This window comes from Thamnophis elegans, chromosome 17 (genome assembly GCF_009769535.1).
Source record: "Thamnophis elegans isolate rThaEle1 chromosome 17, rThaEle1.pri, whole genome shotgun sequence".
In the NCBI taxonomy this organism is placed as follows: Eukaryota; Metazoa; Chordata; class Lepidosauria; order Squamata; family Colubridae; genus Thamnophis; species Thamnophis elegans.
In genome coordinates this window covers 10,779,543-10,797,519 of record NC_045557.1, presented here as the reverse complement: position 1 = coordinate 10,797,519, position 17,977 = coordinate 10,779,543, and the positions used below count along the sequence as shown (strand labels likewise).

Genomic DNA, 17,977 nt, shown 5'->3' with positions numbered 1-17,977 from the left:
TATTTTAGAATGTTTTTGTTAAAGATTTATACCCTGTATTGATTCAGGGTGGGGGGAGGGAAGTAAATATTTGTAAAAGTTTTTTTTCCAAAATTTTCATTAAAAAAAGAAAAGACAGGGCAGCCACTGAAACGAGAGAGACCCGGGGTGTCAAATTCACAGAGTTTGTGACGTATCGCAACTTTCCCCCTCCCCTAAACCAGGCGGTGGGCATGATGAGCGTGTGATACATCCGGCTCATGGGCCACAGGTTTCTCACACACACACACACACAAACATGGTATAGACTTTCCTGCTCGTGGAGGGAGTTGGACTGCAATTGTAAACATGAGCCGTTGCCAAGCATCCAAATTGTGAGCATGTCACCCCAGGGGTAGTGCAAACGTTATTTAGTGCGAGCGCAGGGGATACCTGTACTTTCTCCAAGGCCCCTGTAACTTTGATCAGGCGTTAAAACAATCCGGCGTCAGCCAAGGACGACCTTGATCCTCTCAATTCACACATTTCCTTCATCAAAAATGACCACCACACGAAAGCCGGACTTTAAATATATATATTTATATGAAAACAAAACCAATGAGACTTTAAAAATGAGAAGACGGGATTTCCCGAGCTCCAGCCGAGGGCTCAGTGCCTGATGGTGCTGTTGATGTAGGATTCCAAAATAAAAATGGTTTCGTCCACTTGATTTTCACTGGCGTCGAGCCTTGAATAAAAGAAGAAAATACAATCTAAATGAAGGGAGATCCTAATACCACTCTATAAAGCTTTAGTAAGGCCACACCTACAATCTTGCATCCAGTTTTGGTTCCCAGATTCTAAACAAAACGTTGAGACTCTAGAAAGAGTGCAGAGAAGAGCAACCAGGATGATGAGGGGCTAAAACAGGGGTAGTCAACCTTTTTATACCTACCGCCCACTTTCGTATTTCTGTTAGTAGTAAATTTTTCTAACTGCCCACCGGTTCCACACTAATGGTGATTTGTAAAGTAGGGAAGTAGCTTTACTTTATAAAATTTATAAAGCAGAGTTACAGCGAATTCCTACCGCCCACCATGAAACCTGGAACACCCACTAGTGGGAGGTAGGGACCAGGTTGACTACCACTGGCCTAAAACATCCGATGAACGGTTGCAGGAACTGGCTAGTCTAGGGAAGAGAAGGACCAGGGGAGACAGGAGAGCATCTTCCAATATTTGAGGGGCTGCCACAGAGAGGAGTTAGGGGGTCAAGCTATTCTCCAAAGCACCTTTGAAGGCCAGAGAAGGAAGAATGGGTGGAAACTGACCAAGGAGACATTCAACCTGGAAATAAGGAGGAATTTTCTGACGGTGAGAACAATCAACCCATGGAAGAGAAGTTGCCTTCGGAAGTTGTGGGAGCTTCATCCCTGGAGGCTTTCAAGAAGAGACTGGACTGCCATCTGTCAGAAATGGTGTAGCGTCTCCTGCTGTAATGTGGGGACCAAAACTGGATGCCTCATTCCAGGTGTGGACTTAGTAAGGATTTATAAAGCGGTACTAAAACTTTGTGCGATTTTGATTCCTCTCATCTAACGCAGCTGTGCTCGCTTGTTCGGTCTTCCTAGCCTGCATACGTGGTCAGTGTTTCACCACCACCACCACCACCACTGGAGGCTGGATTTGGAGAGTGGAATTCGGTCAACTTTGGCTGGGGGAATCCCAGGCTGGAGACCCCATGGATGGAGGGGCTTCAGATGCTCCCCACCCACCCACCCCGACCTGGGCCATACTCACTTGTTGACGTTGTGCTTGAGGGTCTCCAGCTGCTGCCGTTCGGGTGCCGTGATCATTTCCTCGATCTCCTGCAGCTGCGCCTGCTCAGCCCCCGTGGCCTGGACCGAGGCGAGGATGGCTTCCACCCGTTGGCTCTTCTCCAGCAGACGCCTGCCACGAGGGAAAGGCCCACGGTCAGAGAGTCTCGCGACTTCGCTCGAATCACCGACACCGCGAGGCCGACTTCAGCAAATGGCATTTAATGACTCCCGTAATCCCTTGTAGAGTGTGGTCTGGGCAATTGAATAGAGCGGAGTGTTTCCTGGCCGGATGCCTTTCCTGTTGCCGATGAGGAGTTTTGGGTTTTTTTTGCAGCAGATATATTTCTCATTGTGCCCAGAGAGAGAAATATCAGCCTCTTACCTAGGATTGAACTCACAGCCTCCTGCTTGTGAGGCGAGAGGTCCACCTCTGGGCCATTGCCCCACCCAGGTGATTACAGCAGATACACCAGAGATACAAAACATTCCATGAGAAATTTTGCTTTTGTGGATCAGATAGATTTGTCATTATAGAAGCGGCTAGTTATATACTAATATGTAAAAGCAAAAAGTTGGAGGCTGGAGTATTTCATCTACTTTGCTAAAAAGAGTCAGAAGTCAATGCCTTTTTTTTTCCTTCCCCCCCCCCACTTGTACCTTACACTTTCTTTTCCCCTCTCTTTCTTTCCCTTAATTCCTTATTTCTATTTTTCTTTGTATTTTATATATAAAACTAGCCGATAACCTGCCGTTGCCTGGTAGTTATTTATAGGGGGGGGAAATGTCCGCACCAAACATAATTTCTAACATTGGATTTTCCCCCTTACAAGAGAGGGAGCCCCCTTGTGGAGTACCGTGAAGCCATTACCATGGCAACTCCACTGCGCTGCACAATAGAAGCCATTTTACGGCAGTACAGTAGAAGCCATTTCAAGACACAACAGCCTGTATCTTAACAAAACACACACCCCGAGGAGTGTTACGGGTGTCTTAGATAGATAGAGATAGATAGATAGATAGATAGATAGATAGAGAGAGAGAGAGAGAGAGAGAGAGAGAGACAGACAGACAGACAGACAGAGAGACAGGAAGATAGATAGATGATAGATAGATAGATATAGATGATAGATAAATAGATAGATAGATAGATATAGATATAGATATAGATATAGATATAGATGATAGATAGATGATAGATATAGATAGATGATAGATAGGTAGGTAGGTAGGTAGGTAGGTAGGTAGGTAGGTAGGTAGGTAGATAGATAGATAGATAGATAGATAGATAGATAGATAGATAGATAGATAGATAGATAGATAGATAGATAGATAGATAGATAAATAGATGTTGCAATTGTGCTGATAAATAAATAAGCACAATTGTAACACAAATGTAACAAGGCAACATAATAAAAATGGCTTTCTGCCTTGATGGCTCCCAGAGTGAGCCAATAGACAGAAAAGGGGAGCAGTATGCTCCCTCCCATATTTGGGCATACCAGAGGGTGTGACACCATACACACATACATACATACATACATACATACATACATACATACATACAGTATATATAAGAATAAAATAAGATGATAAATAAAAAAGATTACTTAAAAAAAATTAATGAGAGCCCTAACAGTTCTCCCAGACAAAGAATTACAAAGGAGGCTGTGCCAGCTCTCCCCACAACTGTCTCTCTCCCACTTATGGATGGAGGACTCTTATGGCTTCAACCATCATCACACAGACTTGGCTTCAAAGGTATGAATTGTATCTCCGGCCTCCCGATTTACCTGTTCTCCTTGGTCTCGTGGAGTCGCCGTTCTATCAGGTTGGCCACACACTGAAAGGGAGGGGAAATAGAAGAACAGAGTTGGAAAGGGACCTTGGAGGTCTTCTAGTCCAACCCCCTGCTTAGGCAGGAAACCCTATACTATTTCAGACAAATGGCTGTCCAACATCTTCTTAAAAGCTTCCAGAGTTGGAGCATTCGCAACTTCTGGAGGCAGGTTGTGATTAATTGTTCTCGCTGTCAGGAAATTCCTCCTTAGTTCTAGGTTGCTTCTCTCCTTGATTAGTTAGCAATAGCAATAGCAGTTAGACTTATATACCGCTTCATAGGGCTTTCAGCCCTCTCTAAGCGGTTTACAAAGCTAGCCCATCACCCCCAACAATCTGGGTCAATCTTAACTCCCCCACAATCTGGGTCCTCATTTTACCCACCTTGGAAGGATGGAAGGCTGAGTCAACCCTGAGCCGGTGAGATTTGAACCGCTGAACTGCAGATAGCAGTCAGCTGAAGTGGCCTGCAGTACTGCACTCTACCCTCTGCGCCACCTCGGCGCTCTAGTTTCCACCAGAGGAAGTGACTGTGTCAGTACAGGCCCATAAAAGCTCTGTACCCAACAGGAGGTCAACCGCAATTGAGCCCAAAATCCATATTGCTAACTTGAGATATTTGCTAAGTGAGTTTTGCCTCATTTTACAAGCTTTACTCGACACAGCTTTAAAACGAATCCTTGCAGTCGTTAATTTAGTTAAACCCGGTTGTTAAGTGAATCGGGCTTCCCCATGGACGCTGCTTGTCCGAAGGTGGGCATAGGGGATCACGTGACTCCAGGACACTGCAATGGTCATAAATATGAATCAGTTGCCAAGCATCTGAATCAGTGTTGCATTCGCTGGCTGGGGAATTCTGAGAGTTTAAGTCCGGACATCTTCAAGTGGCCAAGGTTGAGAAACACTGATCTGAATGCTTGCCGTGAATGCAGCCTGTCTTAAGAGAAGCTTAAAAAAAAGGGAAAGCGGGATGCCAACCTTGTAGCAACGCTGGAGCAGCAGACGAGCAGACGAGAGAGTATTAACGGTGTACAAGTAGAAAGTCCGGGAAGGGGCGTGATCTGGAGTTTTGGGGATTTCCTGGTTTGGGGAGGAAAGCAAAGCCAGATAAAGAGATTAAATTTGCTAGCATTGATACATCACTGCAGGTAGTCCTCGACGTCCAACAGCTCATTTAGTGACTGTTCAAAGTTACAACGGCGCTCTCAGGTTTCCTAAAAATGCCCTAATTGATCCGTGAGCATCGAGCCAAGTTTCAATACAAAATTCGTCATTTATTAGGAGCACCGTAGGCAAGATCTTTTCGCAGTCAAGTCTAAGCTTTGTTTGAGTTATAGCTGAGCTTTACTCGTTCCTCCCCTCAGTCTGTGTCATAAATCACATTCCCCCATGAGGTGCACCCCTCCCAAGCCTGCTGAAGTAATCTGAGATCCGACTTCAGCCGACAGTATGCGTGGAATCCGCTCCCCCCCCCCTTCTGTCACTATGACAACTTTAGGAGTTGACAGGCGTTGAAAAAAAGCACAGGACCGTTTCTCACATTTACACCGAGCCATAGTGATGCAGTGGTTGGGATGCAGCATTGAAAGCTGGCTCTGCCCACAGTCTGGAGTTCAATCTTGACGGGATTAAGATTGACCCAGATTGTTGGGGGTGATAGGCTGGTTTTGTAAGCCGCTTCGAGAGGACTGTAAAGCATTGTGAAGTAGTATATACCGTATTTTTTGGAGTATAAAGCACATTCCCCCCCCCCAAAAGGGTGAAAATTTGGGTGTGTCTTATACACTGAATGTAGCCCCGCCCACCTGTCAGCCCCCATCCTGCCTCCCAGCAATTTGCCTCCTTACAACAAACACCTGTTTCAGTTTCATCTTCAACACAGTCTGATTAGCACAAGTAGCTGATTGTGGTTGGATCGGCCTCTCAATGATCAGCTGTTTCAGGCTGCAGGGATTGCCATTGCCTATTGCCACCTCTGCACATCCCATTTTCGGCCTCTGCATCCCATTTTCGGCCTCTCCGCGCCCCATTTTCCACCCGTTCTGATCCCCACCGCCTGGAACAGGCAGAAAATGGAATGCAAAGGCCGAACATGGGGCATGCAGAGGTGGCAATAGGCTATGGTAATCCCTGCAGCCTGAAACAGCTGATCGTTGGGAGGCCCAACAATCAGCTGCTTGTGCTAATCAGGCTGTGCTGAAACGGGCTGTTTGCTGCAAGGAGGCAAATTGCTTGGAGGCAGATTTTTTTTTCTTGTTTTCCTCCCCAAAAGCTACGTGTGTCTTATACTTCGGAGTGTCTTATACTCTGAAAATACGGTGAGTCGAAGTGCTATTGCTGTCTTGCCTCCTAAAAGTTGCCCCAATAAAAGCAGCATCAATTTGGCTCCCACATACAACTTCTAGATGGGAATCCATGGCAGAGTCCATGCTCTCTCTTTCATGACAAGGGGCACTGACCTTCACTCAAGAACCCCCTGGCCAACCTGCAGCCTGAGAAGGTTTGCAAGGAATCTCACTCCCGTCACTGGCTCAGCAGGCCACCTCAATTTCCAGGTGAACCCTCTCGCCGCTTGGCGTTTGTGCTGGGCGATATGGGGAGAGCCTGTACCTGCAGAGCGACGATATTGGCCGACAACATTTTGTACATCATTTCTTTGGCTTCTTTGGCCGGGATCATGGCGAAGTCCTCGATCTGCTTCTGTTCCAGGTGCCTCTTTCTTAATAAGAGGCGGAAGATGCGGGCACAGCGGGACCCAAATCTGTATCCAGGAGGGAAGTGAAGAGGAGCCAGGGCAGTGAAAAAGTAATGAACCCATTTTCTCCTGCACTGGAAACTTTCATAAGCTGGAGGACAGGTATCGTGTTCTCTCTCTGTTTCTCTCTCTCTCTTTCTTTTTCCTCTCTCTCTCTCTTTCCTCTTTTCCTCTTCCTCTTTCTTTTTCCTCTTTCTCTCCCTTTTCCTCTCGTTATTTTCTCTCTCTGTTTCCTATCTCTTTTTCTTTCATCTTCCTTTCTTTTTCCTCTCTCTCTATTTTTCCCTCTTTCTCTTCTCCTCTCTTCCTCTTTCTCTCCCTTTTCCTCTCATTCTCTTTTCTCTCTCTCTCTTTTTCCTATCTCTTTTTCTTTCATCTTCCTTTCTTTTTCCTCTCTCTTTCTCTATTTTTCCCTCTTTTTCTCTCCCTCCCTCTCTTTTTCTCTCTTTTCCTCCCTTTCTATTTCCTTTTCCTCTCTCTTTCTCTTTCTTTTTCCTTTCTCTCTCTTTTCTTCCTTTTATTTCTTTTCTCTCTCTCTCACACACACACACTTACACACACACACACACCTTTCTCTTCAAACCATTTCTTGCCGGTCACATCCACCCAACCCACTAGAGTGGGGAGGCGAGGAATGCTGCGGCTCCTGTCCCCTAAGGAAATATATCTGGTGGGACCCAAAAGAAGAGCCTTCTTCGTGGTGGTTCCTTCCCTCTGAAACATTATCCCTCCGGAAATTAAACTGGCCTCCACTCTGACCCTCTTTCAGAAGACCCTGAAGACGTGGTTCTGCCAGCGGACATGGGGGACGCAGAGTGAGATAGTGCCTAGTAAATGGTTGATATGAGTTTGTGCTGTTGCCAAGAGGGGCGGGGAGGAATAGGGGAATATTACTGATTATTTTACTATTTTTCATTATTTTTATTTTTTCTACATTGTGTTTTTATTATCTGTAAGCCACCTAGAATCGCTGTGAGCATGTAAGCGGACGTATAAATTGTCTAAAATAAACCAAATAAATAAACAAAGCTCAATAGTCCCAGGCCCAAAGATTAAGTGAAGTCACCAAAAAGCTACCTCACTAACCCACTGCTATAGCCGCTGGCTATGATGCAAACACAGTCAGTATTTGAAATCTGTGGTGGGAGAGGAAGTTATAGGCAAACTGGTTTCCTCCAAAAAATATATATAGTTTTACAGGTTAAATTAGAAGGAATTTGTGCATTATGTTTCCCACTTCGTTTTCTCTACAGACCAAGTAAGCACTAATAATTAATTCCCACAACACGGTCAAACTATTTACTAAGACTGTATTACTATTATTCTTCTCATTTTCCTATTATCTATCTCCTTTTCTACTTATGACTACAACTTTGTTGCTTGTATCTTTACGATTTATATTTTTATTTAGTTTCCTAGTACGATTCATGTTGATTGCTTATTTAGTATACTATGACTAGCACTAAGTGTTGTGTCTTCTGATTTATGATGAATGTATTTTTACGATCACTATGATCATGATTTATCATTTAGAGCGTTTATGTACACTGAGAGCTTATGCACCGAAGACAAATTCCTTGTGTGTCCAATATACATTTGGCCAATAAAGAATTATAAGCTATGCTATGCCATGCCATGCCAATCCTGTTCTATTCCATTCTATTCTTCTATTTCATTTTCATTTCATTCCATTCCTTTTATTCTATTCCATTCCTTCTATTCCATTCCATTTTTTCTTTTCTTTTCTTTTCTATTCTATTCCATTCCATTTTTGGTATTCTATCCTATCCTACTCTATTTCATTTTCATTTCATTCTATTCAATTTATTCTATTCTGTTCTATTCTATTCCATTCTTTCTTTTCTATTCTTCTATTCCATTCTATTCTTCTATTCCATTCCATTTTTTCTATTCTATTTCACTTTTATTCCATTCTATTCTTCTATTCCATTCTATTTTTTTCTATTCTATTCTATTCTATTTCATTTCATTCTATTCCGTTTATTCTATTCTATTCTATTCCATTCCATTCTTTCTTTTCTATTCTTCTATTCCATTCTATTCTTCTATTCCATTCCATTTTTTCTATTCTATTTCACTTTTATTCCATTCTATTCTTCTATTCCATTCTATTTTTTTCTATTCTAGTCTATTTCATTTCATTCTATTCCGTTTATTCTATTCTATTCCATTCCATTCCATTTTTTCTTTTCTTTTCTATTCTGTTCTATTCTTCTATTCCATTCCATTCTGTTCCGTTCCATTCCATTATTCTATTCTATTCTATTCTACATGAATCCTGCTGAATTATTTGTGTGCTGGTTGGATTGCTGCAAACTCTTACAGGTTTTGCAGAATCTCTCTGTCTTGGACGAACTGAAATCTATTGAATGAGCAGCTTTGGAGATCAACTTGAATCAGCAAAAAAAGAAAAAGAAACACAGAAGAACTTTCCAGTGTGGAAAGAGGAGCAAAGAAAGACCTTGTCTTACCTTTCTTGCACAATGGATTCCAGGGTTGCAGTGGCTAGAGAGGTGAGGCCCTTATGAAGATCTTTTTGGAAGAATGTTAAGGAAAAAGACGCCACAAGAATGACCCTCACCCTCCGCATTGGCTGAAGTTTAAAAGAGCCAGGAGACCCTCAAAAAGTATCTGCTCCATTGTTGAGTAATAACTGTTCTGACCTAGGCTTCCCAACAGCACAAAGCTGACCCCTCACCCCCTATAAAACCTCTTTTATTTAGGGGGAAAGGGAATTCCTTTCCAGCAAAGTCCCGGCCAACAGTCTTTCGAGAGATTCCAGAACTACAGACCTTTATCAGGCTTGGAGAGCTGCCAGGCCGATATCTTCCAAACACCATGCTGTAGCAGTAATTTCTTGGCAAGAAGTCAGGAGCCGATCTTCACCGAAATGAATTGAACTAATTGTGTCCTGCAAATTCCCCTTTCGCTCCTCTTTATTCCCTATGGGAGGGGCCATTCACCATCCACCTGTGCCTTCACTCACGAGTCGACCCCTGTTCTTTAGCTGTTCCCTTCGTCTGGCAGCTCTGCGCATGTGCACACTGGGAACAGGCTCCAGCTGTTCTTCTGCCTCACTGACGTCTGACTCTGAAGGCAGCTGATAACTGTCGAACAGCTCTGGCCCCCTCTCTGCCTCCGACACAGAGCCCTCCTCAGAGCCTTCCCCAGACTCCAGGACTGGTCCATGTTCCTCCCCAACCTCCTCACTGTCCGAATCTTTCTTTGCTAGGTGACTGAGTGGGACGGTTGACCCTGGCCTTCTGGCATTATTACCCCTGTGGCTCCCTCCGGAGTCTGAGACTGATCTTCGTGGCACAGAATGGCTGCCAAAGGATACTGATCACATACATCCCTCCACCGCTGTCGCCCGATTTCCCAACGAACTCCAGCTGCGGAGAGAATAAAAGGCTTGGAGATAAACGGTTTGAATGAAGGGAGATCCAAAAGACGCAGTGTTCCTGATGCGTTTTTTCAAAAGGCTAGTAAAATTTAATTTTAGAAAATTTAATTTTCTTACCGGGTCATCTGCTAATAAGGTTAGGTACTGATCAAGAATCTGCTTGGAGATGTTGTAACCGGTCGGAAGTAATCGGAATATCTTAAAAAAGAAAAGATGGAGCTGTCAGATCCGTGAATCTGCCGTTATTCAGGGGAAGGGGGCACCCTTGATTACATTTAAAATTTATTCCTTTCCTCCCCATGTATCCTGTAATCCAGTGATGGCTAACTTTTTTGTCTTCATGTGCCGAAAACGTGCATGCCTGCCCCTATGCCCGCAATACAATGAGTGCGCAACACACACACACACAATATGCGCTCCTCCCCCTGTACATGAGCTGATCCTTACCTCCTCGGGCCGTACAATTAAACCCCCTCGACTTGAAGTTTAAACGGCAGCTCACCTCATTGGAAGAGAGCGGCTGAGTGTAGGGGGCATTTGAAGAGGTTGTGACTTCACTCATTCGCAACATTGTCCGGACAATTTCGCTACTGGTCTGTGGAGGCAGAAGAAAAGTTAGGAGGTGTAATAGAGGCCAGTCCCTTGTCAATCAATCAGAATAGAGATGGAAGGGACTTTGAAGGTCTTCTAGTCCAATCCCCTATATCAGGGGTCAGCAATCTGCGGCTCTGGAACCGCGTGTGGCTCTTTCATCCCTCTGCTGCGGCTTCCTGTCGCCGGTCGGCTCCATAATTGATAGGGCTGCCCGTTAGGACAGGAAGAGGAAAAAGGATGCTGCGCTAGGAGGAGACTCTATGGTGGGGGAACCGGACTTCCAGTCAGCAAAGGAAAAAAGATGCCACACTAGGAGGAGACTCTATGGTGAGGGAATCGGACTTCCAGTCAGCAAAGGAAAAAAAAGATGCCGCACTAGGAGGAGACTCTATGGTGGGGGAACCGGACTTCCAGTCAGCAAAGGAAAAAAGATGCCGCACTAGGAGGAGACTCTATGGTAGGGGGAATCGGACTTCCGGTTGGCTCCAGAATTGAATGGGGGGGGGCTTCCATTTAGGACCTTTGTGGCTCTTTGAGTGTTTAAGATTGCCGACCGCTGGCCTATACCCTTTTAGACAGGTGGCTGTCCAGTCTCTTCTTAAAAGCCTCCAAGGATGAAGCACCCACAACTTCTGGTGGCAGAACCAGAACTGAGAATTTATAAAGCAGCACTAATATTCGCACGGTTTTGATTCTAGGCCTCTGGTTTGAGTTTGGATTGTGGAGTACTGAGAAGCCATTACCATGGCAACTCCACTGCGCTGTACAGTAGAAGCCATTTGAAGTCAGTACAGTAGAAGCCATTTTAAGGCACAACAGGCTGTATCTTAACAGAACACCACCACCCCCGGAGGGGCGTTAGGGGTGTCTTACACCCCCACCCCAGTATTTTTCTCCAGACAGTAAGTAATCTGTGTAACAAATTTGGTTGAAATTGCTCCAGGCGTTCCAGAGTTATGCTGGGAACACACACACAGACACACACAGACAGAGAGAGAGAGAGTGAGCGCCATTTTTATATATATAGAAGAAGTAATGAATAATCTGAGGAAGATGCTACTCACCTGGTCCATCCTGTTGGCCACAGCGCTGACGATTGCTTGATCCCGGAAGTGCTGATGGAACCGGTCGATGTTGACTTGCCAGAAGATCCCACTGTCTGCAGAAGGCTGAAGTGGGTCAAGTGGAGATTAAAAATCAGAGTCTCTCAGGTAGGATATCAGCAAGCCTAATCCAATCATCGCCCCAGTCCAAACCCTTTGATCATCATCATTTAATGATCCCACAATCCCCCGTGGGGTTGAGTCAGGGCAACTGAATGGAGTTGGCACAGTGTTTAATGGCCAGATGCCCTTCATGTCACCAATGCGGAGTTTTGTTCAGCAGATAAGAGTCTTCTAACATCCAACTCACATCGGTCACCGTACCACTCTAGTCCAGACCCTTTGATGCAAACTCTCAATTTGCCAATTTACACATACAGGTAATCCTTGAGTTACAACCACAATTGACCCCAGGCATTGATGCTGATAATTGAGACGTTTGTTAAGTGAGTTTTGCCCCATTTCACGTCTTTCTTGCCATAGTTTAGAATATAGAATAACAGAGTTGGAAGAGACCTTGAAGGTCTTCTAGTCCAACCCCCTGCTTAGGCAGGAAACCCTGCACCACTTCAGTTGTTAAGTGAACCCCAAAGGTCGGGGACCACTGCTTTATAGGATAGTTCCCTCTGCCATCTGCCACTGGAATCGATCCATCGCTTATTCTGGCATCTGCATTCTACCACCCAGTTTTCCTCCCATCTTAAGTTGTCCTGGAAGCAGTGGCCACGCTTCTACCTCTTCGCTTCCTGTGTCTTGTTTGAATCGCTTTCCCCCTCTTTCATCCTCCTCCTTGGCGTTGTCTGAATGCTTCCGCTTTCCCTTCCCTGTTGACCGAAAGAGAAAGTGTATTTCTTGCAGCACGAAATGCGTCTCTTCCTTCCCTCCCCCAGGAATACTGTTGGCTTTGAACTGCATCTGTTATTCTCGGGTGAAATTCCTACAAGCGGAATCCTTGGTTGCAAAGATAAAGTCCTATCTTTATTGTGGGGAAAAAACAGGAACTGCGGACTGGATCAATGATGTCAGCCCAGGCGTATAATGATATTTACAGGATTCTTTATGTGAGAGGCAGAGTAGTACATATAAGATTAACAGAGCTTAGATGATAAATTTCGCTGTATAAGGCAGGAAAGACAAAATTCAATGGAACAGAACACAAACCAGTGGAACAGCTTGCCTTCAGAAACTGTGGGTGCTCTATCACAGGAGGTTTTTTAAGAAGAGACTGGATAAGCATTTGTCTGAAATGGTATAGGGTCTCCTGCCTGAGCACGGGGCTGGTCTAGAAGACTTCCAAAGTTCCTTCCATATTCTATTCTATTCTATTCTATTCTGTTCTCTATTCTATTTTCTTTTCTCTTCCCTTCTATTCTCTATTCTTTTTTTCTATTTTCTATTCTATATTCTATATTATTCTATTCTATTCCTATTCTATTCTATTCTGCATTCTATTCTATTCTGCATTCTGTTCCTTATTCTATTCTGCATTCTGTTCCTTATTCTATTTTATTCCTATTCTATTCTGCATTCTATTCTATTCTATTCCTTATTCTGTTCCTTATTCTATTCCTATTCTATTCTGCATTCTATTCTATTCTGCATTCTATTCTATTCTATTCCTTATTCTGTTCCTTATTCTGTTCCTTATTCTATTCTATTCTGTATTCTATTCTATTCTGCATTCTATTCTATTCTATTCCTTATTCTATTCTATTCCTATTCTATTCTGCATTCTATTCTATTTCTTATTCTGTTCCTTATTCTATTCTATTCCTATTCTATTCTGCATTCTATTCTATTCTATTCTGCATTCTATTCTATTCTATTCCTATTCTATTCTGCATTCTATTCTATTTCTTATTCTGTTCCTTATTCTATTCTATTCCATTCCTTATTCTGTTCCTTATTCTATTCCATTCCATTCCTATTTCATCTCCCATTGTTTCTAAAATATTTCTAGAGGCTCTCAATGCCACCTGTACCTCGTTGGTTTAATTCCATCATCGCAAGCTACCTACACAACTCAGCTCCTCACCTATCAGGTTCAGCTTTGGAACAGCATACATCTCCTTCTCATTAAAGGCCAACATCGGCATGGGAGACGGCTGTGTTTCGGTAGATTCGGAAGCTTCGGGCGGCGAAGGGCATCTCTGAACAAAATGCGTATCTGCCAGGCACGTAAAGGTGGCAGAGACTTCGCTGTAATCCATTGTTTTCCCATCTGTGAATAAAGACACAAGGAGCCTTTTCATGGGGGGCTTTGCAAGCAGTGCTTTCCCTATAGAGAAACCCACCAGATGTTCTGACCGAGGCTTCCCAAGAGCATGCAGACAAAACCTCCTTTTATTAATTGACTGTGAATTCTGCTCCTTCACCTCCAGCAAAGTCTTTCAAGGGAGGATTTACAGTCACAGACCTTATCTGGCTTGGAGAGCTGCCAGGCCGAGATCTGCAAAACTTGGCCAGGAGCCTCGGAGGGTCATGAACCAATTAAGTGAACTAATGGTCTCCTGCAAACTCCACTCCCCTTTCGCTCCTCTTTTATTTCCTCTGTCCACCGTCCACCTGAGGCCTTCCTACCAAGTCGACCCCTGTTCTTTCGCTGTTCCCTTCATCTGGCCACTCTGTGCATCCGCACACTGGGAACAGGCTCCAGCTGTTCTTCCGCCTCACTGATGTCCGACTCCAAAGGCTGCTGATAACTGTCATATAACTTTGGCCCCCTCTCTGCCTCCGATACAGAGCCCTCCTCAGAGCCTTCCCCAGAACCAGGTTCCTCCCCAACCTCCTCACGGTCCGAATCTGCTGCCATCTCCGTTGGTGGGGCCACAACGCCAGATCCACTCACCTTCCATTGTCTCAGTCAATCGGTCAGCCACCTTCTTCACTAGGGCACTCATGGTCATTCTGCCATTGAGCAGCAACTCCTCCACAATCAGTTCCCCTGTGTCGCTATAGAGAGTTTTAGCCGTGTAGATGTAACGGGGGTAGCGAAGGATCCGCACCATTCGGCTGCACTGGGCTTCATACTCTACCAGGCCTCGCTTCTGCTGCTGGAATGTCACCAGGTTGTGTTGGATGAGCACACAAAGCCCTTTCCGGACCTGCAACAAGGGAGAGGAAAGGAAACTTGATGTGTACTTTTCTACAGAGTGCAGGACACATCCGTGGCAACCACACCAAGATTTCAAAGCTGTCTTTCCTCTCAAAACGGAGGGGAGTAAGCAATGGAGTATCACAAGGTTCCATCTTAGGCCCAGGGCTCTTCAATATCGTCATACACGGCTTAGATGAGGGAACAGAAGGGGAACTTACCCAATTTGCAGATAACACTAAGCTGGCAGGAGTAGCCAACAGCCTAGAACAGTGTTTCTCAACCTTGGCAACTTGAAGATGTCTGGACTCCAACTCCCAGAATTCCCCAGCCAGCGAATGCTGGCTGGGGAATTCTGAGAGTTGAAGTCCAGACATCTTCAAGTTGCCAAGGTTGAGAAACACTGCCCTAGAAGATAGGCTCAAGATCCAGATGGATCCTGACAGACTTTTGAACCCTGGGCCCTAGCTAACAAAACGAAATTCAGTGTAGAGAAAAGCAAAGTCTTAGGCAAGAAAAACTGAAAGGACACAGATAGAGACCGGGTGAAACCAGGCTTAATAGCAGTGACTGAGAGAGGGATCTTGGAGTCTTAGTGGACAACCAGCTAAATAGGAGCCAGCAGCCAAAAAAGCCAATGCAATCCTAAACTGCATTAACAGAGGGATACAATCAAGATCACATGTAGATCACTAGTATCACTCTATAAAGCCCTAGTAAGGCCACACCTAGAGTACCGCATCCGGTTTTGGTCACCACGCTATAAAATGGATGTGGAAACTCTGGAAAAAGTGTAGAGAAGAGCAACCAGGATGATGAGGGGACTGGAGACTAAAACATACGATGAATAATTGCAGGAACTAGGCCTGGCCTAGGGAAGAGAAGGACCAGGGGAGACAGGAGAGCATCTTCCAATATTTGAGGGGCTGCCACAAAGAGGAGGGGGGTCAAGCTATTCTCCAAAGCAAATAATTCAAGCAGTCCAGAGGAATGCCAGGAATGCAGGCCACAACTAACAACACTATAGGAATTCAGCATTTGTAAACGCCCCTCCCAACTGTGAAGGGAATCGGGGCCCTTTCCTTCCTCGTAAGCTCTCTGTGAAGTTCCCAAGAGATGACCTAATTAATTTATGAGCCTCGAGACAAAGGTGAAAAAAAAATTAGGATCAACATCTTGGCATGATCTTCTGTACCAACTAGAAATATGAGATCTGACTCTGGCCGAAGGTATGCATGGAATCCTCCTTCGAATGCCAACCTGATAACAATGGCAACGCTTTACAAGTTGACAGCACGCAACCCCCATTGCTCTCTTCTGCGTTCGGATGAGGAGGGGTTGGGCCTGGGTCTTTATGTCATCTCCCTCTCCCTTGGTCTATCTCTTCCCTGCTTGGACAATCCTGACTTTGCCCTTCCCCAGTTTCCTTCACAGCCAATGGAGTCACTCTCCTGCTCTCTGTCAGCTGTTCATCTTCCATGTCAGACTCCGGAGGGGGGGGGGGGCAGGACAATTCCACTCAGGATTGCTGAGTGTGAGTGGGACCATGGGTATTTAATCAGTTGAATTTAGGCTAGCCTATTATGCAAAAGTAAAAATAATAATCAATCTACCTGGTCAAGCGACATGCCTGTGTTTTGGGAAATCATCCATAACATCTGTCCGCCCATACGGATGAGCTGCATTCCAACCTTTTCCACAATTTCTCCAAAATGTTCACAGAGCAGGAGAGAGCAAAGCTTGATTTCAGCCTGGGTCATCTTGCTGGACAAAGATATCGGTGTGTATAATTGGCGGCAATAAAATGTACGAGCCCCTCCGAATCGGTAAACAAATCCAGCGAGGAGGCGCAAAATGAGACTTCAGTGGAAGTCACTGCCTCTGCACCTGAAAAGAGAAAAGCTTTACACATTCAGAGTCTAATAATTGGATCTCAGTGATAGGAGAACATGATTAACAGAGCTGGAAGGGACCTTGGAGGTCTTCTAGTCCAACCCCGTTTAGGCAGGAAACCCTACACCACTTCAGACAAATGGTTATCCAATCTCTTCTTAAAAACATCCAGAGTTGGAGCATTCACAACTTCTGGAGGCAAGACGTTCCACTGATTGATTGTTCTCGCTGTCAGGAAATGTCTCCTTAGTTGCTTCTCTCCTTAATTAGTTTCCACCAGAGGAAGTTACTGTTTCAGTACAGACCCATAAAAGCTCTGTACACGACAGGGAGTCCTCAAGTTACGACCACAATTGAGCCCAAAATTCATACTGCTGAGTGAGATATTCGTTACGTGAGTTTTGCCTCATTTTACAAACTTTTCTCGCCCCGGTTGTTAAATGAATCGTTGCAGTTGTTAATTTAGTTAAATACGGTTGTTAAGTGAATCGGGCTTCCCCTTGGGACTCTGCTTGTCGGAAAGGTGGCCAAAGGGGATCACGTGACTCCAGGACATAAATATGAATCAGTTGCCAAGCATCTGAATTTTGATTGTGGGATCATGGGTGTGCAGCAACAGTCCTAAAAACGGTCCCTTTCGTCAGTGCCGTTGTAACTTGGAATGGTGACTAAATGAATTGCTGTAAGTCGAGGACTACCTGTACAAAAGTGTGCAAAAGTGTTAGACAGGTGTGCAAAAATGTTGCGAATTGAATGCTTTGAGAAAGAGAAGCGTTAAATAACCCAAGAAGAAGAAAAATGGAGAGGATGTTTTCTCCTGCCTTCTTTCCTATCACAAATGCCACTCAGGCCCCCTCCCCACATCCGACCCACACCCACTGGAGTAGGACGACTGCCTTCCTCCACCCCTCTTCCAGCCCTGCACAGCCTCTCCTTTACAGCTAGTCCTCGACTTACGGCCACAACGGATCCTGACATTTCTGTTGCTAAGTGAGACATTAAGTGAATTTTGCCCTTTTTTACAACCTTTTTTTGCCACATTTGTTAAGAGAATCCCTTCCGTCGTTAAGTTACTCACACGGTTGTTAAGCGAATCTGGCTTTCCCCATTAATTTTACTGGGCAAAAAAAGGGGAGATCACGTGACTCTAGGCCCCTGCGGCCGTCATAACTACGGATCACTTGCCAAGCGGCTGAATCTTGATCACGACGTGACCACGGGGCGCAAGTGCGAAAAAAACGATCCTTAAGTCCCTTTCTTTCAGTGCCGTTGAACGGTCACTAAACGAACTGCCATACGGGGAGGACTCCCTAGAGACACCTTCTCCTCGGTTTTTTCCTCGGCCGGAGACCTTCAACGTGCAGGCGGGGGGAAAGAAAAAAAATCACCCCAAACTTCTTTTTTTCCGCTTCTTGACGGTTTCTCCGCCTAGGCCTCAAGCCTTTCCCTCGGTCCCCATGGCGACGGAGTCCCCGCCGGAAGCGCCTCCTTACACACTGGC

The 17,977-nt window shown here is 45.0% G+C and overlaps 1 protein-coding gene across 2 annotated transcripts; it reads right to left on the bottom strand.

Annotated features, from left to right (window-relative positions):
• Positions 1 to 266: 266 nt before the first annotated feature.
• POLR3C (RNA polymerase III subunit C) lies at positions 267 to 17,975 on the bottom strand. 2 transcript variants are annotated; one of them, XM_032234441.1, is made up of 15 exons: positions 17,555 to 17,974; positions 16,197 to 16,470; positions 14,338 to 14,593; positions 13,525 to 13,710; positions 12,225 to 12,313; positions 11,451 to 11,555; positions 10,295 to 10,387; positions 9,910 to 9,990; positions 9,730 to 9,781; positions 8,861 to 8,921; positions 6,224 to 6,374; positions 4,592 to 4,693; positions 3,568 to 3,617; positions 1,758 to 1,907; positions 267 to 706 (listed from the first exon to the last, which is right to left on the bottom strand). In XM_032234441.1, exons 2-15 carry the CDS (start codon positions 16,341 to 16,343, stop codon positions 628 to 630), a joined length of 1,602 nt encoding a protein of 533 aa, XP_032090332.1. In that variant the 5' UTR covers positions 16,344 to 16,470; positions 17,555 to 17,974; the 3' UTR covers positions 267 to 627. The 2 variants fall into 2 exon arrangements, with proteins under 2 accessions (XP_032090332.1, XP_032090333.1); XM_032234442.1 differs by lacking the exon at positions 4,592 to 4,693 and having other exon boundaries at positions 17,555 to 17,975.
• Positions 17,976 to 17,977: the final 2 nt, after the last annotated feature.